The following is a 25,701-nucleotide window of genomic DNA, read 5'->3' as shown; positions in this document are numbered from 1 at the left end:
CAGGGACACCTACTTCAGTGAAACAAGCTGAATATAATCCTCAGGGTCTGAGCCTGGCTATGGGACCAATTTACTCTTGTTGGAGTCAGTGGCATAATACCCAGGCCAAAATTTTCAAACTTAGCACCAAACTAAGTGGCCTGATTTTCAGAGGTGTTGCGCTCCTGCAGTTCCCATTGATAGAGCCCTGCGTGGACACAAAATTTGTATCCACATCCGATCTGTGATCTGCAAACATGGTCTACGGATATCTACAGATTTGCAGGGCTCTACCCATTGATTTCAATAGCAGCAGGATGTGACTGTTTATCAGGTAGGACAATATGTTGAATTTGACTAAACCAGATGTTGTTATTCCTGACACTGCACTTCAGAAAATCCAGATGTTGTTATTCCTGACACTGCACTTCAGAAAATCCAGCTGTTTCTGGGTACCTGTACATACTTAGATACCTAACTGTAGGGACCCAAGTTTGAAAGTTATTGCCCATAATATCACCTCAAAGCTCTGATTTGTGGATGGGAGGACACAAAGAATAGGGCTTCTTAGAACCTTAATAACTTTTCCGGAAACTCCCAACTTTTTTTTTAAGGATCTGTTTGTTGATTTTTATGGAATAAGGTTACAGACAAAGAAGCTATTGTTGTGTCATTTCTACAGTTGGTTGTATTGGTTACACTAGCAGGAAATAAAGATTAGATTGTGCAGGTGACTGTACTACACACTAGAGTCAAGAATGAGGTAGGTCATAAAAAGATTGAAAACAATGTGCAGAAACTTCCTGGACTAGCAGGGGCTCCCCATGTGAAGGAGGGGAGAATGACTTCTAGTAATTGAGGGAGTACACGGAACTTTGTTCAGAATGGGAGCATTCATGTCCCTGGAATGTATATTCAGTCAAAAAATTAGCAGACACAGTATATCTGGAATTAAATGTAAAGGTGAAAACACCTACTGGGCAATCCCAGTTTCTGAAGATGGCATTTCTTCCAGGATGCTGTCTCTAGGCCAGGGGCTGGCCTGAGGCCCACATCGGGATTCCGAAATTATATGGAGGGCCGGTTAGGGGAGGCTGTGCCTCCACAAACAACCAGGCGTGGCTCGGCCCCCGCCCCCTAGCCGACCCCCACTGCTTCTCTCCCCCTGACGGCAGTGAGCTGAGGCTGTGGGGGAGAGGGGACAGCAAGGGAGGGGCTGGGAGCTAGCCTCCCGGGCCAGGAGCTCAGGGGCTGGGCAGGAGGGTCCCGCGGGCCGGATGTGGCCCATGGGCCATAGTTTGCCCATCTCTGCTCTAGACCCTGCTCAGCTGTTCCATTTTTGGTGTCAGCCTATGAATGGTAGGTACCCTATAAATGTTACTCCCCACACCCTTCTAGTGGCTGGTAGAGAGAAGGAGCGTTTTGTCTCTTCAGAGACACCTGGATGCTATCTCCTCCCCCTGGAATCTGTCATTCTTAGGGTTTCCTGCAATACCAAGCATCATAGTATCCTAAGAGCCGCTCAGGACAGTTAGATCTGTTTTAAATTCTCCAGAAGTTGCTAGTTTGGGTCCTTTTGCTGGCCAAGGAAATCTTCTCTCTCGCTGGGAGCAAGTGGATTTTTTCAGTCATGTGTCTGTTATAATAATATGCTCACGTCTGCAAGTCTGTAGGGCTGATAACAGAAGTGCCAAGCTATGGTTTGCAAGAACTGCTGGCACTTGAAATACGAGATTTCATGGCAACAATTTATTCAATAAGTTGGAGTCAGGATGACACTTTAGGGGGATCAGACTCTAGCTAATGCTGTAAAATAGATTTCTTTACCCAAAAGTAGAGCTTTGTGATTAGCCACAAGATATGAAGTGTGCAGCTTTTGCTAAGCCTTGCACTAAATGGCGTGAGTGCAGTGGAGATCTGCAGGTCACATGTCCACATTTGAAAGACATGGCCAAACACGTGGCCTGTCGTACAGACGACAAGCTGTCTGAACTGATACATCAGCAGCATACGAGGAAAAGGACGTGAGTCAGTGAGACAAATAGGGACTCTTTTGTCATTTGAGATGTCATAGAAAACTGTTAGCGAGCAGGGAAGGTCTAGCTCCCTTCTTTAGAGTTACAGCTTAACCTAGCAAGGGCTGACTCGTTGCCAACCCAAACGTCACGTGTCCAAGATGGAACTTCGCCCAAGGCCAGCAATGGAGCTGAGGAGTCCGCTCAATCCCTTGGGAAGCACGTGTCAGCACCTGCCCTTCTCAGTCCATACAGCGAATTAGGGCAGTTTTATTATTTTGTTCTTTCATGGACTTTGGGTTCCCGAGTTGTGTTGTTTTCATGGGAACACACTGAGATACCTCAGAGCTGCATGGTCAAGTCACAGAACCGGGAGATGCATACGTGAGGGGCCTCTGTTCCCAGAAAGACGGGTGCATGAGTCATGCCGATTACCAGCTCTTGAAGAGAGCGATGGATTTTCATGGAATTTAAACAGTAGCAGTTGCATAGGATAGGACTTGAACTTGCATATTTCTAAAATAACTTCAAGGCAATTCTGAATCAGGAGGAGCCCTCTTCCCCCTTTGCAGACAAACCCAGGCTGCCTTGGGATACTGATTGATGAATGATTATTTTTAAACAGAGAGTTTAAGGTCCGAAGGGACCATCAGATCATCTAGTCAGACCAGTCTATCACAGGCCTCTAATACTACCCAGCCACCCACACTCTAAACCCAACATCTGGAATAAGACCAAAGTACTACAGCCCTCAAGAGACTAAGCTGTGGTGTGCCACAGGCAGAGAATAGGATGAACCGAGGTGCACCATTACCTGAGGCCCCTGCGGTGGCAGAGAATCAATTAGGTGAGATGTACCGATATGGTCCTAGCAAATGACCCCCACAGTCCCTGCCCTGGGGGAAAATTTCTTCCCAACCCCACCCGTTGTGATCGGTCCCGTTCTGCACTCCTTTATGAGAAATTGTCATATGGATGCTGTCTGTGCACATCTGCCCCCTCTGAAATTCCTGGTCTGATTAATGCCAGCCACAGCAGCCTGCCTTAAAGCTTGCTCTGGCCCACTTAGATCCTCACCTAATGCCTGATAAAGTCAATGGGAGTCTCTCCGTTGACTCCAGTGAACTTCGAATCAGGCCTTTCATGCCTTACCCAGCACACACAATGTGATGCACACCTAGAGGTAACATTTTTCACACCTTGATTGGCACACCTAGCCACAGGTAGCACCCGGCTAGCAATTTAAGCGCATGCCTAACTTTAACCATGTGAGCAGTCCCAGGCAGGAATACAACTTTCTTGCCAAATCAGGGCCCTAATGCCTTGTTTGGTGGTTTAAAAGCCTATTTGCCTATATGAACCCACCCTTTTACCATTGTGAAATGCCCTAAATGTTTGAAAATCTACACCACTCTGATTTCCTTTGTTCTGGTTACTACCAAAATTATTAGCCTCTTTTCTCTAGCAGCATAGATGTGCCTAAAGCATTACGGTAGCAAAGTTGCATATATTCAAACAGAACAAAAGTTCCTGCTACCACAAATCTTACAAACGCTGATCCTGAAATCACTGCTGATGAAATTGGTAGCAGAACCCCAATCAACTTAATTGGGTGCGGGATTGGATCTTAAAAGCAAAAATAGATATGTTATGATTAACATATATAGCACACAATGGGGTTGTATAATCACCAAACATAGGCATTGTGGAACAGGTGGGTGGGAGAATTGGGGGTAATAGATGGGGGATTTGAAAGAGGAGCAAGGAGAATATAGGAGGAAATTTATCCCTGTGCAGAGGGCCAGCGCAAGACTGTGCAGCACTTAGGTCCTATTTTGAGGAAACGTACTGGGAAGTTGAACCAAGCAGACTTGAGTTGGCCGTGGACAAAGGATGCAAAGTGAGCAGTGGAGAGGGAGCCTTGAGCATAGTATAGGAAGCAGGATGGGTGTAGAAAATCCAGTAATCACAACAGGAAAGTCCGTTAGAAAGCAAAAGTTTTCCCTTTAATCAGGCTGCTTCTGAGCTGAACTTTCTTCCCTGAATAAAATGCTTCCAGCATAATGAACAGAGGGGTGATTTGGTTTTGGGGTGGCGTGGGTGTATAAATTCCCAGACTGCAATAAATTAGTCATTGTGATAAGTGGCAGTGCTTTTATACTAATGTTAATTTAGTGGTTTGCATGTGTGACGCATATGCTTCATTAGTATTCAGTGAGCCCAAATCCTTTGCAGCTTGAAGTGGATTTCTGATCTGTTGTGTAAGTGTAAATAATTAACTGTATTGTGGAAACACTTGATAATTGTTGAAGGTGAAGACAAGGTGAAGCCTGAAGCCACCAGGAGTGTGTTTTGTACAGTATCACGCCATTGGGTAAACAAACAAGGCTGCCCTTGGCAAACTCAATGAAAGACAGAGCCAGGAAGTGCAATCACTGGAAAGGAAAATCTATCAGTCACTTTCCTCACTGCTTTCAAATACCGTTGTTTTTTCGTTATTTTGAAATGGCAGGTGAGAATGGCTGAGGAACAGAAGTGGAGCAGGTGGGCTTGGAGACGACTCAGGATGGCTGAAGAGACGGATGCAAAGGAGCCATGTGAGCTTGTGGGCAAACAGCTGGGTGAACCAGGAAGGTTTGCTTACGCAGCTCTCTGTGGGATATCTCTGGCTTGCTTGTTTCCTGAAAAGGAGCAAAGGTAGGATGGTGCACAAAGCAGATTTTGTGCAGTAGCTGAGGCAGATTCTGATAACAAGCCAATCAAGTGCGTGGGATAGATTAGATTATATAGAAAAAGAGCGCCAAACTGGCACTAGTGGCTGCATGAGGCTGTCCTTCCAGAGGTCAAGGAAGAGGACTCTGAAGCATGCCATAGGGGCAGGCTGGTTTAATCAGAGGGTTTAGACCAGATCCTTTGAGGTGCTGAAGTTTATGGGAATTGAGGTTCCACTCAGGATCAGATCCTTTGTTTCTGAAGGTACATCCCTGATTTAGGAAGGGCCTGAGCTTACAGAAAAAAGCTTTCACTTGGGAAAGCTCACAAGAAAGCGTGCAGAAGTTTGTCATGTCCAAGATAACAGGGGCCTATATTTTTTCTGATCAAAGAGGTTGTATTTACCTGGACCCTGCAAAAGGCCTATAGATCTTCTCAAAATGAAGAAAATGTGCATCAGCTGGGCATCCATGAAAGAGATTTTGGGTAGAATTTTTGGAAGTGCCCAAGTGACTTGGGCTCTTAAATCTCAAGGCTTGTCTGCACTAGAAAATGTACTGTCATAACTATGCTACTATGGTTATACTGCTATAATTATAGGTGTAACACGTAGTGTGGACACTCTTATTATAAGCATGTGCGCATGGGGCGGTATACCTGTAGAACTACAGCACTATAGTTATGCCTGTACATTTCCCCACATAGACAAGCCCTAAGGCATTTAATGAGACTTAGGCTCCTAAATCTCTTTTGAAAATGGGACAATGGCACAAGTCACGTTGGCACTTTTGAGAATTTAACCTTTTCTCCTTACAGTGTCAAATACACCGTACAACTGTGAATAAAACATGGAAACAAATTTTCCCTTAATCTCCTGGACTATCAGGCTGCCTCAGTTGTGTCGTCAGATCCTGGGTCAGGACAGTGGGCATTGCATTCTGGTGGTACAGAGACAGAGGTTAACTATTCTTTCTTCCCTGCAAGCATATATATATATATATATATATATATATCACACACACCCTTATCTCCCAGAACGTCAGTATAGAGCTTACACAAGTCAGAAGCATTTCTCTACATTTGATGCCTAGACAATGTTCATTTCTGGCAGGGAAGAAAATTAGGGGCTTGATTTATGTTTTCAGCTGTTTTAAACGCATTTTCTCTGTAATTCCTACAGTCAGAGCCTCTGAAATGTAACAGTATTATGCATATAAGTTTGTGCTTCCATAGCGCATTGGAACAGTAAGGAGAGATATATGGCCTAAGACTGATATTAGAGGTGTTCTTGGTTATTTTCTCGACCATATTTACTTTCCTTTACATCTAAAATTTCCTTGTGTTTCACTGCAGAGTGAGTCTCTTAACACTGCTCATGCCAAGCCCCAGGCCTACAAAGGGTAATGGTACTGTCCACTCCAGACTGCCTCCTTGCCTACACAACAGGCTGATCATGTTCAGATATTCTGCTGACTTTTCATTGGTGGTTTGATTTTTGTGTGAACAACTAGAGATCTTTAGAAGTTGAAAGTAAGGCCTGGTGAAAGGCCGAGAAAAACCAGTCAAGATCTCTAAAGTGCTTTACACGCATTACATTATATCTTGCACCACCTTTGTGAAGAATCCAAGTGTTATGATCCCCTGAAACAGAGAGGGGCACAGACAGGTTAAGTGACTTGTCCTAGGTGACAAAAGAGCCAGGATTACAATGCTAGTGTAACTTGTAGTCCTGCACTGTAATATACAGACCACACTGTCACCTTTAAATAGCAACGTAAAACACTCGCTTGACAGCTCAGGACGTTTTTTATACCCCTAAAAATTTTTTTTCTTTGTTTTCACTGTCTTTCTTTAATAAACTGAAGCGGAGAAGCTGAAGGCTGAGGCTGTTCCTTGAATGCCTTTTAATCAGTGTTTGAACTCCTACCTAGCATCTAAAATGAAGGTGACTTAGGAAAGAGGAAATGATGAACGTTTGACTCGTACTGCTTGTGTTGTCATGCAGCTCTTTTAGGATGGAGTTCATTGAAGGCTTGGTGAAATGGCTGGAGCTGTCAGACGCCGTCTTGCCTGCCATGACTGCGTTCACCAGTGGTTTGGGTGGCGAGGGCGCAGAAACCTTTGCTCAGATTTTGCTGAAGGATCCTGTCTTGTCAAATAATCCAGTCATCATTACACAAGTAAGTTCATCCCTTCCCCTCTTCCATTTGGCTTGTAGATAAAGGCCTTGTCAGAGCTGCCTGTCTGTTGTTGAAATTCTCTTTCTGTAGTATTGGGCATAGTAAATCCTAATTCTATATGTATTTAAAACATCAGGTTACCTTCTGATTAAAAAAAAGGGACGGGGAGATAGAGTGACTGACTTTCCACTCTTCTATTCATTCATCCATCCATCCATTCCTATAGTGTGTGAGTCCTAGACATCTGACCTGGCTAGATTCCACTGAATAAGTGATGCCTAGAGTCTTTGATGTACACCACCCAGTGCATAAAGCCCTTCCTTCTAATGGGAGAACTATTAACCCTTTCACTGCTCCCATTCTACTGCTGCTCTGTTCTCCTCCTCCCCATTTGCATTTGACTGAAATCAGTGGAACACTTAAGGCAGGTCTACGCTTAAAAAGCTGCAGCTGTGCTTGCATGTTAGTGAAGATGCAACTTTGCCGCCAGGAGAGCTTCTCCCATTGGCATAGTTAATCCACCTCTGCAACATAGTTATACCGATGCAAGTTTGTAGTGTAGACCTGGCCTGAGACATGATGGGCCTGATTCTCATTTACAGTGAGTCCCCTTTACTCAGCTCAGGCAGTGTAAAGGGTCTTAAAGTAAACGTACATACCTACTTTAAGGCTATGTCCACACTACAGCCTGTGTCAGCGTAACTTATGTCGCTCGGGGGTGTACAACAGAGACTCTTCTTGAATGTCCAGGGACTTTGTGTCTTTGGTTCGAAGAGAACAGTAGAATAGAGGAGTCTTAGCAACTGATTCTCTCGGTGATTCTGAGACGAGGTTTAGAGTAGTTGTATTTCTCACTGGAAGAACAGCTGAACTTCTTGAAATAGCTCACATGAGGAATTATATAGGGAAAAGGTCACTATATGCTGATGGCCCCAAGACTTTTTCTGACGTAACTGGCAAAACACTTTGGTGGGTGGGAACCGCCACATATTCAAACTGAGATCAGCGTTTTCTTGTGACTCGAAGGTAAACAACCTAAGAGACAGACCTTTGACTGCTTTTATCCAGCCATTCTGTGCTTTCCTGTTGTCTCTGTATCCTGCATGTACTCACTTCACTTGTCAGAGTAGCAGCCGTGTTAGTCTGTATCCACAAAAAGAAAAGGAGTACTTGTGGCAACTTAGTCGCTAAGGTGCTACAAGTACTCCTTTTCTTTTCACTTTACTTTTGTGATTTATTTGATTGAGTTCTGATAACCATAGACTTCTGGAATTCAGTGACAAGTTCCTGTTAGTGCTATGGAGTGTGCTTTTTTAGGATTGTTGCTTGATAATTGTTGTGCAATGATGCCAAAGGGATGATGCATGAAGGCAGGTGGCTGAGTAGTCTATGGGGATGTACAGAAGTACTTCTTTTTACCTTCTGTTGCACATTGGGCACAGTCTGCCCAGGGCTGAGATTTTCTTTTCTTTGTTGTGAAGTGGCAGGGAGGACTGAACATAAGTCATATCTTGACGTTTGTAAAGACACATTCTTGTGGATGTTACAGATTAAAGGCCATCTTCCGCTGTCTGTTCTGAATGCTGTATTTTTCTCCCCATTGTAATTTTCTTACACTTCTGCTCTTAAATTCCCAACCCTCTGATGTCTGTCCCCATTCCTTGAATCTGTGAGGAGAGAGGCCAATTTTTATCAATGTCGTTAGCATTCTTCCCCATCTTCACAGCGTATTTTAAACAGAATCTGTCGATTGAGTGAAATCTTGAGGATTATGGGTATTATTTATGTTCATTTTGGGTGACTAATACAGTTGAGTGTTGGTATGCTGAATCTTTTAAGGACAGTTAGCTCTGGCAAGAAAGACCGTAGTGATACTATGAATGGAGATTACTTTGCACACATAAAGCAGCTCGGTAAAAATAAACCTTCAATGAAAACTAGTAAACTCTCTCTTGGAATGTGTTCAAATAATCTTTTTGTTGTAAGGAACTTAAAGTTGCTAGTAAACTTTTTAGAGAGAGAGTTATTAAAAGTGACCTGAAGAAAGGGCAAAATTGAGCTTGTGCCCTTTTTTATTTCTTTTTGGTATGTAAAGAAGAGCTGAAAGCTTGTTACTCCTGCTTGACTTGACTTAGAAATATCTAAAATATCTGGTTTACACTGTTTTTCTTCAAGGGACCTCCCTTGGGTGACCCTGAAATGTGGATTAGAAGCTCTCTGTTGTTGGGGAAAGAGTGTTGACTCTTGAACAAAACAACTTCTCTTCCTGCTGTTTGTTGGGTTTTTGGGTTAAATAAGTATTAACAAAAATATACAAAATCCAGAGAGTCTGAATAAAAATCACTTCCCTTTCTCCATTGGGTTTTTCACAAGTTTGGATTCTGTGGTGTCACAAAACTACTAGTTCTCTAGTTCAGTGGCTCTCAAGCAGGGGTACATGTACCCCGGGGGGTATGCAGAGATCTTCCAAGGGGGTACATCAACTCATCTAGATATTTGCCTAGTTTTACAACAAGCTCCATAAAAAGCACTAGCGAAGTCTGTATAAACTAAGATTTCATACAGACAATGACTTGTTTATACTGCTCTATATACTGTACACTGAAATGTAAGTACAATATTTATATTCCAATTGATCTATTTAATAATTATATGGTAAAAATAAGAAAGTAAGGAATTTTTCAATAATAGTGTGCTATGACACTTTTGTACTTTTATGTCTGATATTGTAAGCAAGTAGTTTTTAAGTGAGATGAAATTTGCGGACACGCAAGACAAATCAGACTCCTGCAATGGGTACAGTAGTCTAAAAAGGTTGAGAACCACTGCTTTAGTGGTCCATAGAGTTTTACAGGAGAAGCAGGATGTGAATTTCAAATGTAAAAAACAAGCAGTTGGAAGACTGTTTAAAAGAGCCCCTTATGCCAACTTCATACATGATAAAGAAGCAAACAAGGGCACAAAGCCAATTTCATTTTCTTTTGTAGATCATCTTAACACAACTTCTGCTGAGAAGGGGAGAGAAAGAACAGACTATTATTTTTGAGCTAAACTAATCAATACTTGTTTTGTTCCAGTTGACAGCACACACAAGTGTAGTTCAAAGTCTGAGACAAATAGAAACAGGTGGGCACACCTATAGCATCTGATATAAGCATTAGCCTCAGTTTGTCACTCAGTCAGTCGGAATATCTGCACCCACCTTTCAGCTTTTGAGACCTGCTTCAATCCACTAAACTGACAGGCCGACCGTTTCAAAAATGAGTGCCGGGAGTTAAGCTCTATATTTAGCCACCTAAATAAGTGGCCTTAGTTTAAAAAACGCTGAGCCTCCTACAACTCCCATTGAAGCCACTTTTGCCAATTGAATGTGCTTCCCATCTAGGTCAAACCTATCAAGAATTGTTCTCTCGCAACAATCACCCCAAGGGTTTGCTGCCCAAGTCCTTCTCTTTTCTGGGTCAGCAGGTAACATCCACTTAGAAGTGATGGCTGGGAACAATGTCCATCATTCACTTAAATTATGTGTAAAGATTTTAAAGTAAATTGACACTTGTTTGCCTGTTCTTCTGTGAAAGACTTTCCCCCAGTCTGTTTATTCCTGCAGGGGTGGCAGAACAGAGAAACACTGGGGTGGCTCCACTCCTGCATAAACTCATGCGTGTCTGGGGTAGGGGGGAGGTGAGAGCATGACCCAGAGGGGTTAGAGTGGCCACTTTGGGGTCCAGGATTAGGCTGGGGAGCAGGGAGCAGGACCTTGTGGGTCTGGTACATCTCAAAAACAGGTATGAACACTGGGGATCCTCCTTCCCAGCCTAGAGCCAGCTGCCCTTCCCCTCCACCAAATCTCAGTACCTCCCGTCACTCCCTTCTTATCCCTCAGCCCTCCCTATTTGCAAGAAGCTCCTTCCCCCATCTGTATTCATGTAACTGATTTGCACATCTGAATTATACAGCAGAACCTTCTCCAACTGGGAATAATATTAGAGTCCAGGGAGTTACATTGGGTTTGGGAGTATCTATATTTTCCTCCTCTTGCATTAGCAATTGGCTAAGAGCAGCTTACTCACCATTTCAGATTTCCTATACTCGGAGGTGGAAAGAGGGTTGGAAGAGTTTCTAGAACGCAAATTATGCTTAGGCACAGTGGGACTAATAATCATAAACTCCCTGGCAGCATCCTGGTTCTGCAGCATCCTGGTTCTTCAGCTGTGCTCCTCATTTCCAAAGAGATTCCAGGATTTTCCCTATAAAAATGCACGTCTGGCTTTTCTTCACAACATCTTCCTGGTAGGCGAGAGAGAGGCATGTCAACTGAATCAGTACTGTATGCTGTGTGCACACAACCTTAAACATTGTGAGTGATGAAACAAAAGAAGAACACAGTAATAACAACAGCACTTTGTCCTTCGTTAGCACCCTCCATCTAAGCTCATAATTAATCCTCACAGCCTATATGTGAAAGGCCTCTATTACTCTGTCCATTTTCCAGATGGGAAAACTGAGGCCCAGATAAATTAAATTCAAACATCTTTAAAAGTGACCATTAATTCTGGTACTCAGCCTGAGGGTATGTCTACACTGCAATTAAACAGCCGCCACTGGACCGTGTCAACTGACTCAGGATCACAGGGCTCAGGCTAAGGGACTGTTTGATTGTGTTGTAGATGTTCGGGCTCAGGCTGGAGCCCGAGTTCTGGAGCCCAAGCCCAAAAGTCTACACCACAATTAAACAGCCATGTGTTTTTAACTGCTGTGTAAACCTACCCTGAGAGACCTGGTTTTTCAGAGAAGCTGAGCACCCTTAGCTACCATTGACTTCAGCTAGACCTATGGAAGCTCAGGACTTCTGAAAACCAGGCCTAATGTGCTCCAATTTAGGCACCCAAAACTTGGAGACCTCTGTTGAAAATCTGGACCTAAGTAAGTTGACCAAAGTCACACAACATGTCTGTGGCAGAGACGGAACCCACATCTCCAGATTCACAAGCCCTGTATAATTGGTTGGTGCAATCTGATGGTGATATGATCATCTGTGATAAATTTACACACTGTTCCTTTATACATAAGTGAATTGTTCTACCATTTACGGGTGACTGTTTCTGCCCAATTACATATAGCAGGGTATGCATACCTTTGTGTTTAAAGCATCTGGCTTTGATATATATTGTTTTACTGAAATGATCCACCATGGCTTCTCATATTCGTATACGGATATGCTGCAATCACTCAGTTATAGTGTATGTCTAATTCATTATTTTATTTAAGATTTTTGGGTAAAATGCCATCAAAATTTAACTTGTTTCATATTTTGTTTTAGGATCTTGTGTCCTTCTCTCTTAAGGATGGTGAGTGTTCTAATTTGTTTTTAACGAGCTTTTATAATATAGACTTATTGACATCACGTACTGTATAACAAAATCTTATTCCAAAGGTGACTATACCATCTCAACTATTATAATGTTGTTTCCATTCTTTTAATGTCAGCAGCACGCTGTTTCCTTGCTTTAACTTCAAGAAAACCAATTTTTGTTCTGTAATATAAATGTCTAATGGTAACCTACAGTTAATGAATCTGTCCTGCTTGGTGATCTCCTTATCTCACTCTAACCTACAAGCCTCTTTCCATCATGTTTTAACATGCAAATGTGTCCTGTGTCAGAAAAGTTCTGATGCTAAATAATTTAAATGATTTATTTTTCAAAGAGGCTTGTGAAATTTAGGTACCCAACTCCCACTGAAAGTCAATCAGGCCATTTTGAAAATCTCCAGCTAAACTATTTGTTCTGCAAGTTACTTCAAGTACTGGTGACCTTTTCAGGGAATAAATTCTTGATCTCCTGTGAAGCCTATTTTGAACAAATGATAATATTTTTGTTTTCTTTCACAAGCGAATGTTTTGTTTTAATCCAGGAGGTGGATTAAATTACTGGAAAGATATAAAGAATGCCTAACTGTAGCAAAGTCTTCATTTCAGATCAATGGCTGCACTTTGCAACTGTGTTTTCAATTCACCTTTGCACAGGACTGAAGTTAATTTATTGTTGTTAAACCTCATCCACCTCAGGAGAAAGTGGCTTTTTTTCATTGGCTTTCTCAGTTTATTTTTAATGGAAAACTGGAACGTTAGGCAGCTATTACAATAAAGGTTTCTACATCCCTCTGAAATAATACAAAGTAGTATTTTCATGGCTTTGCCTCGCAAGTTTATTTATCCCTGTGCTGGAAAAGCAGAAACCAAGCTGTGAGTTAGCAGAGAGGCAGGATGGCGCCATGATTCTGGCACTAGCCTGAGACTTGGGTTCAATTCTCTGCTCTGCTACAGACTTCTTGTGTAACCTCAGCAAGTCACTTAGGCCCAGATCCTCAAAAATGTTAGGTATCTCATCCCAGTGAATCCCGGGTCAGGCAGCTGAGCCAGTGTAACTACAGACGCGGTCATTGCTCATAACTCGGGCACTACCAAATTCACAGCCATGAAAAATGCTTCACGGACTGTGAAATCTGATCTCCCCACACGAAATCTGGTCTTTTGTGTGCTTTTACCCTATACTATACCAGTTTCACGGGGGAGACCAAAGTTTCTCAAATTGAGGGTCCTGACCCAAAAGGGAGTTGCAGGGGGTCACAGGGTTGTTGTAGGGGGGATTGTGGTATTGCTACTTTTACTTCTGCGCTGCCTTCAGAGCTGGGCGGCTGGAGAGTGGCGGCTGTTGGCCAGGCGCCCAGCTCTGAAGGCAGCACCCTGCAAGCAGCAGTGCAGAAGTAATGGTAGCAGTACCACAACCCCCCTAAAATAACCTTGTGACCCCCCACCCCAACTCCTTTTTGGGTCACGACCCCTACAATTACAGCGCTGTGAAATTTCAGATTTAAATAGCTGAAATCATGAAATTTACTATTTTTAAAATCTTATGACCATGAAATTGACCAGAATGGATTGTGAATTTAGTAGGGCCCTATTCATAACATTATCCAGCCTTTAGTCTTTCTGTGTCTCGGGTTCCCATCTGTGAAATGGGGCTACTAATTCTTCCTTGCCTTACAAGGATATTGTGAGAATAAATACATTAAAGACTGTGACATTCTCAGATCCTATAGTGATTGGGGTTAGATAAATACCTAATCTAAACAGATAGCACTTCACAGATAGTGGTTGACCTATCTCCATATCCGGTCTCTCACAGACTTGCTAGATGTTTCAAGCTGGTATCTTCACACGCACATCCTTAAAATGCAATGCCATCTTTCATGCCAAGTGCACCCAGAATACGTTATGAAAACAAGAGAACAGTGCTGTGGAGATGTGCACAGGACAAGGAGTAGATCTGGCACAAAATGTTTAAAATCTAATCTGCTTAAAATATCTTTTTCTTTAGGGCTCCTGCTTCCTAGCCCCAGAGTAACTCTTTTTACCACTGAATGCTGTCAGATTGCATTGTCCATTCCTTCAGCTCATGCAGTGAAGAATAAGTGCAAACAGCTGTCAGCAATGTACATATACCAAAGCTAGCTTGTAGCTGGATCTGTTTTTATTATTAAACTCCAGTCTCCCTGTTATAACAAATGAGAAGCACCGAATTTAAAGCTTATATCTGGAGGGACATTTAGACAAGGTAATAAATCTTGCGTTGTCACTTAGATGTTGGGAGCTGCCTCATTTTCCCCACAAGTCTATTTCATATTGTTTTTGGCACTGGTCTTGCAGCAGCCTCTCCCTTCTGGGAATGAAGTTATGACCCACCTCTCCACAATTGCCAGTGCTCCCTTACTGTGAGAGGGTGACGAGAGGTCCTAAACAACTCCTGCTGTGATGGAGATTCTTTATCACGTAGGCACTCGCCTGTTATAGTGAATCTCTGCTGACAGTGAGGAATTTTGTGGGCAAGGAATGCTTCACGATAACATGACTTAGGTGGGCACGTAGGTCCTGATCCTCAGCTCTTGTAAATCAGCCCAGGTCCATTGACTTCAATGGAGCTAATGAATTCACAGTCCTGTGCTTTACCATGTTCTAATTGGTGAAACCTCATTTCTCCCAAATCCGTGGATATGCTGGCATGAACTGAAAGGATAGACAATGCTATCTCAGTACTATATAAACAGTCACCACCCAGAGCAGAGTGCAACATTTGCTATTTGATCTGATCTGATTAAAATTGATCGATTCCCTGTGTTTCCATCTATTTAAGGCTATTACGATGCCCGAGCGAGGGTGCTGATCTGCCATGTCACTTGGCTGCTGAGAATCCCTTTAGAGGAACTGGAAGTCTTGGAGGAGTCCCTACTTGAGAGCCTGAAGGAGCAGAAGGAGGAAGCGTCAGAGTAAGAGTGTTTGTAATAGAGCTTTGCGTCAGCTATGGGTTTACAACAGGCTCTTCTCCCAGCATGTAAGCTCACCGTGAATTGCCTGCATTTTAGTTCCTTCTCTGACACTCCCTCCTGTGACCCTAAGCTAGTCAATTATGGGTTGATTTTTTTCAGAGGTGTTCACAGGTCCGGTTGACATGAGTTGGAGCTGTGAATGCTCAGCGCTTTGAAAATATGGGCACTGAGGACAAACCCTGCAAGATGCTGAAGGCCACCCAGCGCCTCCCTGGATTGGGTCCTTACCTCTCTGCCATCCTTGCTTAAAGTGTGTAGCACCCTGGTCAACAGACAGTTTTGGTTATTTCAACTGGAATACTCACTAGTAAGGTCCTAATGAGTATAAGTAAAGGTGGAAGAATGAGGCCCCAAAGTAAGTGCTATGTATTATTATCATTGTTCAATCCCAGTCTAATCCCCATCTCTACAGTAATGCCTCTGCCACTATGATATTACTACAAACTTTTAGCTTCAGTTCCTCAGCTGGTGACTTCAATGGAGCCACTCTGGTTTATACCAGCTAAGGATCTGGAACTGGGTTTAGAAAGGTGTTTAGGTGCCTACAAATGCAAATAGGTGCCTGGTGAGATTTAACTTCAATGGGAGTTAGGCGCTAATCAGTTTAGGCACTTCTGTAAATCTTGCTAGACACCTATCTGCATCTTTAGGTGCCCAAATACCTTTGTAAATCTGGTCCTTTGGTCTTAATATTTAAGATAATTCATTTCACCCTCATAATAAGAATCTTCATTATGAAACTGCCAAAGCAATAGCGCCCTTGGATTGTGCTGGCTTGGGGATAGAGTGGACAGTACTTTAGTTGTCGTGCAGAGGGAGCCGGTGGAGGCTCAGCAGTGTGGTGAATGGTGTGTTTTAATTCACTTGCAGGAGGTCTGCGTAAACACAACAAGTTTATTAGCTTAATCTAATCAAGTGCTAATAAACGCATTAATCAGTCTCGGTGACCCCGTGTTGTTCAGATGGCACCGTGGGTTTTCTGAACAGCTTGTCTCACGAACTTCTCGTTAATGACTTTATTGTAAAAATGCATAGTACAAATAATCTCAAAGGTTGTGAATGGCTGAGCAGGATGGGGTTTTACTGGAATCCAGGAGCAAGGGTCACTGTTGATGGATTTTTTTTGTACTGCGGCTGGTAGAAATGGACTCAGTCTCAGGCAGGAGTGTGTGAGAATGCACGTAGTGAGGGTGACATTTTTTGATTAGTTTGCAAAGTTCTTTACCCTTCGAGATGGTATTACAACAATGGGTCATTATATTTTGTTCAGACTGGAGCTCAGTTCCTGGGGTCTGATCCTTAGAGGAACCACAACCTAACCCAATGGATGTTGCACGTGTGCATGACTTCTTAGGCCAGCGTTGTGTGCAGAATTTCATTATATACGTTAGAAGCTTTGCTTTGAAAACTTTCCTTTAGGTGCTAACAACCAGATCATAAAGAAGAGGAGCCTTAAGCGTTATTTGTCGGGGAGCGGATGGCTTAAGAGATTGGAAATTGGGATATGGAGTCTCTCGAGTTCACCTCTTAGTCATTGGTTCAAATTCAGCTATGGTCAGTCAGAATCAGACGTTGTTACTATTTGAAGCTTTTTGGCTAGCAGTCTATGTGAAACAATCTGGTGTCCAGATAACAAAAACTATTACTACCATTGGTCCCCTCATTGGCAGTCTCAACAGAGAGGCCCCAGAGACTAAATAAACGAATGTGGAAACTGAGCACAACATTCATTCCTAAAGATGGTCCCTCCAGGTCTGGGCTGAGGAATATTGGCAAGGGACAGGGTGAGGAAAATGGCATTTAGAGTGTCCTACCTGGACTTTCGATAAATAGAAAATATATTTGCTAACACTCAGGAAGAGGAGTACATCGCTTTGCTATGCATCGAAATGAGAAGCTGTTCAGTACATCTCTTCATTTGGATATATTCCAAAGGATCCTTTTCGGTCAGCCTCAGCTCAGATACCACCGGTCTTTCAAGGATTCCTTCTAGCCTGAGTTAGCAGGAGGGCACGCCTTGGCTGCAGTGGGCCTTACAATATGGAACTTACTTCTGACTGGCGTCAGTCTTAGCCCATTCCTCATGCTTTTCAACAGCCAAAGTCGTCTTCTCCCCAAAGTGTGCTTTGGTATCTCCACAGTCAGCCCCATATTTATAGTCTTTCCTTCACCCCTGTCTTTTTTTTCCCCATGTCAGGTTTCCTCCTCTCTGTCCTGGTGCAGTCGCTTTGGCCTTTGACCCACTATCTGCCTAGTTGTTTTGATGGTATTTTAAGCACTCTGCCCTGGTCTTGTGATGATGATAATGATGGTTATTTCTGTTGTGCTCTTACGCTGCCATTCACAGATCCTGTCATCGAGTCAGATTGCCCCCAGAGATCCAAACATGGGTGTCTCTTCCCGCCCACTCCCTGTACATGAGTTCAGCTACCACTACGTCAGTGCCCACAGAGGGCTCTTCGCAACATTGGAACTTAGCAGGGAGAAGGTGGCCCTATGTTGGTGGTGAGTAGGGCTAGGTGAGGGGTGGAAAATACAAAATCATACCCCACTCTAGCCTCACAGAGTTTCCTAGGAAAAGGAGTCCAGCATGAGGTTGCACTGCTTCTGCCTTTTAAAGGGGTTCCCTAGGATAGCCCTTGCCAGCCAAGACATTGGCAGCCTCTCCATATGCATTTTTACCCTGTACTTGTAACACAAAAGATTTGCTCCTGTATCTTCTGATGCAGAAACTTTCACATGTGGCCCAGTGTATGCACAATTAGATTTTCAATATATGGGCATCTGTGACATACCCAGGGCACAGTTTAGAGTAACGAGTAGCTGTGTCACCCCGCCCTCTTACCTGGGGTGCGCTTTACACTGCTTTGCTGCTGTAGCCTCCGGTCTGGACTGTTCACCAACAGCCTTCAGCAGGTCACTCCCAGCTATGTCTGTGTGCGTGCTGCAGCCAGCCACACCTTGGCTCTTACCAGCCTAGGTTAAACTGCAGGGTGACCCCAGAACACTCCCAGTCTTAGATTTCCCCCCAGATATGTATGTCCTGTACTGCCCAGCCTTCTCCTGGACAATACAAGTACGTTAAGTCCAGTGTTTCTTGAAGGTGATAATATGACAGCTTATTAATTCAAGTAGTTCTTCAGACACTTCAGTTTAAACACACTGGATTAGATAAAACAGAAAAACAAGTTTATTAACTACAAAGAGAGGTTTTAAGTGAATACAAGTAATGAGGCATAAAAGTCTGAAATGGCTACAAGAAAAATAAAGATAAAACTGAGCTAATGCCTAACTTAACAAACTATGTTAAATCAAAGCAGAGTTTTTCTCACCAGTCTTACTGGCCAAACTTCTTAGGCAAGGACCTCTTCTCCTGTTTAATGTTCCTTTGTCCCTTCTCCTGTCCTCTTCTCCTGTTTAATGTTCCTTTGTCCCTTTGTCCCTGAAATGATGGACAGAAAGAGAGGAGCGGATGCCTTGGGACATTTATTCCTCCTTTTTATGGTGTCAGTACCCCTCTTGGAAAACATTTCTAGCTGAGATTCAGGAGACAGAGTATCTATAGGTAAGTCTGTTCCTTGCTGGTTTTCCTACCTGTTTGAACTCCCATTGTCTCCCTTCCTGCTTGATGACTCTGTTTACTGCTTAAATGCACATTAAGCAGAGCACACGTTCTTTTGACAGACCTGCTTGTCAACCTCAGTTTGGAGCATATGTTAATAACAGCATACAGGGAAATCTTATAACTTCACATACAATGTTGCCATACACATTTTATCAGGACAGTATTGACTAGCAAATTGAGTCTTCAAATGACACCTTACAAGACATATCTTGAACAAACATTATTTCAGTAATGTGTAGGGAATGGATAAAGGGGTAGATTCTGTCACAGCATCTACATAGCAGTGTTCCAAATATTTAAATCACTGTTATCGGTATCTGACATGACAGATGTGAACTTCTGTGTTGTTGCATGGAGCACTAAATATTGTCTTACAAGAAACTGAAAAGTGTGACAAGTTATATATCAGTTGCGTAATAAAATCTACTTACATCCTTTCATCATCAAGGTCAGGCTTGACAAAGCCCTGGCTGGGATGATTTAGTCGGGGATCGGTCCTGCTTTGAGCAGGGGGTTGGACTAGATGACCTCCTGAGGTCCCTTCCAACCCTGATATTCTATGATTCTATGATCACTGGAGAATGAGCTATAATTCTACTTATAAAATCTGGCTGAAACAGTTTATGGTACAGGAGAAGTAGCTGCAAATCTGAAGTCACTGAGGGCATAGAATAACCAAACATAGGCAGGTAATTACCCGTGTGGAAACAACAGCCTTATAACCCAACTATGAACCATAAAGTACAAGCCACTGTAAAGGCAGTGTGAAATACCAGTAATGTAGGAGCTTTCAAAGGCAGTGGGTGCCTGCTGTAACCAGGCTGCAATGAAGGTTAAAGTTCTGCTGATGATAGTTTTATGATATTGTATTTATAGACAGGATTTAGCCGCCAACTATCCCTGAACCCAGATACCTCAAGCCCTCATTACCAGGCATGAGAGCTGGCCAGCTGTGTTCCTGTTCTCTTGATGACTTTCAATTTCTGGTTAGGGAAACAAGAGGGAGATGTGCCTCTCTGCTTTGTAGAAGATCTGCTGGTACCACCAACAATTCTACTCTTTTCCATCCTCTGATGATAAAGCGTGGCATGGATAATTTCAGACAACGACAAAAGCCTTGCAAGCAGAAGATCATACAAACACCTGTGATGATGGACCATTTAAGGTCCTGCATTGAAAAGGGCAGCTATAACTCTTGAGCAGCTTCCCAATCTGTCCCCAGTAGAATCTTAGCATGTTCATTCATCCACACGGGAGCAAATACCATCTAGAACCACTAAGACTGAAGGAGTTCCATTAGGCAGTGAAGGTTCCAGTCCTGTAGGAGAAGGTACACTACCGCAGGAGAATATAAGCAAATGTTACCTTGGAATAGGGCACAGGAATATTCTCAGGAAATGTCGATGCTAGTTAGCAAAAATAATGGTATATTAAATGTCTTGTGTTCAGGGCCGTGACCTGGCGGGGGGAGATCTGCGCTCCTCTCCTGACTCTGACTACTGCGTGCCCTTACACAAGTCACTTCCCCATCTATAAAATGGGGGTAAAATCTACTTGCCTTTGTAAAGTGCGAAGAGATCCTCAGGTGACTAACACTGTCAAAGTGCAAAGGAGTAGTTTTATCATTCCGTGATAATGCTAGCCTCTTAAGACACTTCTGTAACTTGTAAACTCTTTGGGGCAAGGACTGTCTTTTTATTCTGGGTTTTTTACAGTGCCTAGTACAGTGGCTCCTGGCCCATGCCTGGGGCTCATAGGCACTACTACAACATTAACCATTGTGGGTTTCTCTACACTGCAATTAAAAACCCGCAGCTGGCCTATGCCAGCTGACTTGGACTCATGGGGTTCAGGCTAAGGGGCTGTTTAATTGCTGTGTAGACATTCAGGCTCGGGCTGGAGCCCGAGCTCTAGGGCCCTGCAAGTGGGGAGGGTTAACTGGATAATTAAATAACTGCACATGTAATAGACAAAGTGTCAAAAGATCCATTTGCCTATGGAATCATGCCACATGCACTTTTTCACGCAGACATTGGGAAATCGTAAGATGTTAAAGATGTAGCCCTTAGTGGCAGCACAGATGTTCTCAGCTTCTAGAGGTTTTCTGTTGCATAATATGCAAAATGAGGTAAAAATAAGTAGTGTTTTAAAAAGGATATATATATTTACTGAGGAAACCTTCAGCCCTTTGATGTTGAAGAGAGTTTTGCCATTGACTTCAATGGTGCCAGGATTTCACCCACTGTTTCATTCTCTGCCTGTCATGTTTAGCAAAACTGCACAGTACAAAAGTTTGGGACTTGCTCTAAAGTTTTCTTTATCAAACATAGAGAGTGCTTAGCAGGATTCCAAAAGGATTAGACAATTGTATGGATAATGAAAGTATCCACAGTTATGTTAGCTGGGATTTTTAAAAAATTCCAAGTTTGGAAGGGATATAAATTCTCATGTTTCAGGGCTTAAGCCAAACAATGAGAGGGTTAGGAAGAAACATCCTCATCTTCAGGCCATTCCATAATTGTCCTCTGTACATATAACTTCATCCTAAGAAGCTGGTATTGGCCACTGTCAGAAATAGGTCAGTGGAGCCAGGGCTTTGGATCTGTGCTCCAGCTCCAGGCAAAACCCTGCAGCTCCACTGCTCCGGAGCTGCTCCACGCTCCGGCTCTCGGCTCCGCTCCAAAGTTCTGAGCAGACTAGTTTGGCACTTCCTATGATCCTATTTAACATTCAGTATTTCTTCAAAGACTGACAAATAAGGGCTGTGGTGTGAACCGATTGACACTGACTAACAAAACTGATATTGATTCCTTATGTTTCATGACTGGTTTATGGTCTTACTATATTGCAGCTTAAATGCCTACAATAAAGGGCAATAATGACTGTATTTTCATAATAACATATGTCACAGTTCAAGGCAACTGCACCTGTATTTCCCTCTTGTGATCCACCAAGGGCACCTACTCCAGTCTCCTGACTCCTCAGCTGTCACCTCCCTTGGGCGGAGACCTGAATCTCCCTCCCTCCTGACAGGGATTTTTCCTGGCTGCACAGTTCCTTGCCTACACTGTATTACTCCAAGCAATCCAGAGTGCCTAACCTGGCCAGCGTCTATGCTTTGCGTACTCTACGAAGGCTACGAACAGCATAATAAGTTACCACACAGCTCTTTCTAAGCAATGTGGCAAAGTTCCAAGCCTGTATTGGTGGGTCCCGCGCTTTCTGGCGGATTTGCTCGCTTCAGAGGTTTACGGCAGTCCTCAGTTTGGCTCCTTTTGTTAGTGGCACAAACCTGCCATTCACTCGGCTAACCTCATCACTGGCCAGCATGGGGAAAAGGAGGAGAACAGTCCCCGCAGCCTCTGCTGGCTCACCTAATGGGTCGGGGGAAAGGCCAGAGACTTCCCCCTCTGGTGGGACCCACAGTCCAGATCAACTCCTCTTATATCAAAGAGGGAGTTGGGGGAATGGGGGTAACCCGGGCCCACCCTCTACTCCGGCTTCCAGCCCAGGGCCCTGTGGATTGCAGCTCTCTATAATGTCTCCTTTAACAGCTGCGTGACAGCTACAACTCCCTGGACTACTTCCCCATGGCCTCTTCCCAACATCTTCTTTGTCCTCACCACTGGACCTTCCTCCTGATGTCTGATAACGCTTGTACTTCTCAGTCATCCAGCAGTACGCCTACTCACTCTCAGCTTCTTGCACACCTCTTGCTCCCAGCTCCTCGCACACACCTCACTAACTGAAGTGAGGTCCTTTTAAAAACCAGGTGCCCTGATTAGCCTGCCTGTCCTAATTGATTCTGGTAGCTTCTTAATTGGCTCCAGGTGTCCTAATTAGCCACCTTAATTGGTTCCAGCAACTTCCTGATTGTTCTGGAACAGGCCATTATCTTACTCAGGGAAAAGGGATCTGCTTAATCTGGGGTTTATATATCTACCTTATATCACTCTCCTGTAGCCATCTGGCCTGACCCTGTCACAGCAAACACATTTATTCTTAAGGTGAAAAGATTACAGAGAACATCTTTAAAACAATGCTAATAAGCTTACCAGAAATCACCGCCCCCCCCCCCCCCATAGCCAACTCCAGCGGAGCTCTGGCAGGAGTCAGTCCTTCAAACCCCACCAAGGGGTTTTTCTCTGGTTATAAGTTCATAATAGATCAGCTCAGAACTGCGTACATCACCCTGTTTCTTGGGCCTTAGATCAGCAACCTTTGGGAACAGGTAATCATCAGACAATCACAGAATACCACAATCTTTTTTGAGCTATTTGTTCCAGTAATATCACATAGCCATGAATTGCTACTCTATGAGCTTTCCACAAGGCAATGGCAAGAGCAGCGTATGCATTTACCAGTAGAATCACAAAGCAATTCTTCATTCTCTAGCAGGAGTCTCCATTTTGCAGTTTGGCTACATGTACGTTAAGCTATCTGGCACATGTTCACATCTCAGTTTACATGGATGCAAATGTCAGTGGATTTGCTCTGAGATAGTTGAGGTCAGAACTGATCCTGAGCATTTTGCTAAAAAGCCCAGTTTAAATAAAAGCTAATTTGATGGATTTGAGCACCTAAGTGTTTTGCTTCAGGATCAGATGGCAGGGCTCCAGCTGGAAGGAGAGAGTTGTTTGTGAAGCCACACGGGCAATTAGGTTATGTTGTGGGCTAAGGCATGAGAAGGAGGATCCTCTGCAGCTTGAGTTTGATCAACAAGTTTGATCAGCAATTCGTGAATAAACAGAGCAAATACCTTTCCTCCGGCCATAAAATCTGAGACCTACTGCTGGTGTCCGAAGTTATTTGGAAGGGGCGGTGTCTAGGACGGTGCTGTAGCACTAAAAGAAAAGAAGTTTATATACACACAGAACATGAAAAAATGGGCGTTATCATACAAACACCCATTTTTTCATGTTCTGTGTGTATATAAATCTCCTCACTGTATTTTCCACTGAATCCACCTGACGAAGCGAGCTGTAGATCATGAAAGGTTATGCTCAAATAAATTGGTTAGTCTCTAAGGTGCCACAAGTCCTCCTTTTCTTTTTGCGAATACAGACTAACACGGCTGCTACTCTGAAATGCTGTAGCACTGTGATTCCCAAACACTGATCCCAGTACAAGAACTTTAGTTTCCTCCTTCCTTTGTTAAAGCTGAGCCTCTGAGCTGGGCACCCACGTGCTGCCACTGCCTGCCTTCTTACTGATCTTCTCTAACACCAGATCCTCAGCATGTTTAAATCGGTGTAGCTCCATTAAGACCAAGGATCTACATGATTTACACCAGCTAGGAAACTGCATGCCATCTAACCTGTAACTGGCAAGACCAGACTTCAGAGCAGCCTGTGATCCATTGCTGGTTAGAGTGGGCCCAATTAAACAGGAGCCAGTGGGCACTGGCTGACTCAGCCTAGGTCTTACTTAGCTACGCTGGTACGGTTGCCTGAAACACTTTGGAACCGCTCTCTCCAGTAAGGTATGGTGAGGTCACTCTCTGCCTGAATTTTGATTGTTTAACTGATCTAAGAATAGAAAGCTAAGTCCTCTACTAACAACTTTTCCGCAGCACAGAGAAAGGAAATGATTTGTTTTCCACAATCATTGGTTCTTCAATATCGTTTTCTATCCCTCATATTACAATCGGCCCCAGTGGGCACCTGGCGCCTCAGTATCTGTTAGCCAGTGGGGAGTCTCCAGCCGCCACAAAACAGCATCAGGAAGGCAACGCTCCGGCTTACTTCCCGCAGCGACTCTAGTTTTCTACTTTGATTTGATTTGTTGCTCGAAGGGCCTAGCAGGCAAGTAGCACTTTTTTCTTTTAAGTGTAGCTTTCATAAAAACAGCTATTAAATAGGATTGACTTGTAGCCAGTATCTAGAAAGAGAGGGAAATGAGATTACAAATGTGGAGCCTGCTTGGTTTTTTTATTTGGGGGAGGGGTGTTAAGTCCAATTCCAGCCTCACCACCAGACATAGCCTTTAAAACTTTATTCACTGAGCCACAACATTTGCTGGAATCCTAATTCTTTTCTGCTCGGCATCTAACAGGCCTGGTCCAAAAGTAATAGTCTGAATCAGTATCATTAACATTAAGGGGAGATTTACTATTGACTGAAGTGGGATCAGCATCAGGCCCATACTGTACACTTAAGGCAAACCCAGCCCCATGTCAGTGAATCACACAGCTGGGGTTTACAGGCTTGGGCTTGCAGGGCTCGTATGGTAGCACTAAAAACAGTGGTGTAGACATTTGGGTTCAGGCTGGGGCTTGGGCTGTGAAACCCTCCCCGCTTCCTGGGCTTCAGAGCCTGAGCTCCAGACTGAGCCTGACCATCTATACCGCTGTTTTTCGCACCTTAGCGCAAGCCCGCATCTGTAGATCTGGGATCTGAGACTCACTGACACGGGGTTTGTTTGATTTTTTTTACCATGTAGACATACCCTTAGGAGTGCAATGAGTGCTTCTGAATAGTGAAGGATTCTCAGCCCTCGAGACTGTTTATGCACAGAATGTGCATCCCGCCAACTTGGAAATGTCCTTCAAGTCTTGTCCTTCAAGTCTTAAACTGGAGAGGTCCTCTCTAGGGATGAGAACAGTTCAGTCCTTGGTGTCTCTGCAGAGACCGCCAAAGGGTGCCAAGTAGTACAATCTCCATTGTGGGTACTTGTCTACTGAGAACTGGAGCTGCACCACCCTACTTATTTCATAGAGGCCGCTCAACAGCTGACAAATGATAATCGATCCGAACTGGGCTGGATTCAAACCTAAGACTTAGAAGTGAAAGGCTCTCTAGCCCAT

At 43.7% G+C, this 25,701-nt stretch overlaps 1 protein-coding gene across 5 annotated transcripts in view; it reads left to right on the top strand.

Annotated features, from left to right (window-relative positions):
- TMCO4 (transmembrane and coiled-coil domains 4) overlaps nt 1-25,701 on the top strand; it is an 83,113-nt gene that overhangs the window by 4,822 nt on the left and 52,590 nt on the right. For 3 of the 5 annotated variants that reach the window (XM_048825341.2, XM_075121170.1, XM_075121171.1), the window contains exons 2-5: nt 4,507-4,691; nt 6,712-6,886; nt 12,207-12,234; nt 15,079-15,211. In XM_048825341.2, coding sequence (XP_048681298.2) covers nt 4,513-4,691; nt 6,712-6,886; nt 12,207-12,234; nt 15,079-15,211 — 515 coding nt within the window. In that variant the 5' untranslated portion in view covers nt 4,507-4,512. Of the gene's footprint in view, nt 1-4,505; nt 4,692-6,711; nt 6,887-12,206; nt 12,235-15,078; nt 15,212-25,701 lie in introns of those variants that run through there. The other 2 variants (XM_048825343.2, XM_048825342.2) reach the window with 2 other exon arrangements.

This window comes from Caretta caretta, chromosome 18, assembly GCF_965140235.1.
Source record: "Caretta caretta isolate rCarCar2 chromosome 18, rCarCar1.hap1, whole genome shotgun sequence".
In the NCBI taxonomy this organism is placed as follows: domain Eukaryota; kingdom Metazoa; phylum Chordata; order Testudines; family Cheloniidae; genus Caretta; species Caretta caretta.
Note: the sequence above shows the minus strand (reverse complement) of the source record. Positions and strands in the feature narration are given on the sequence as shown.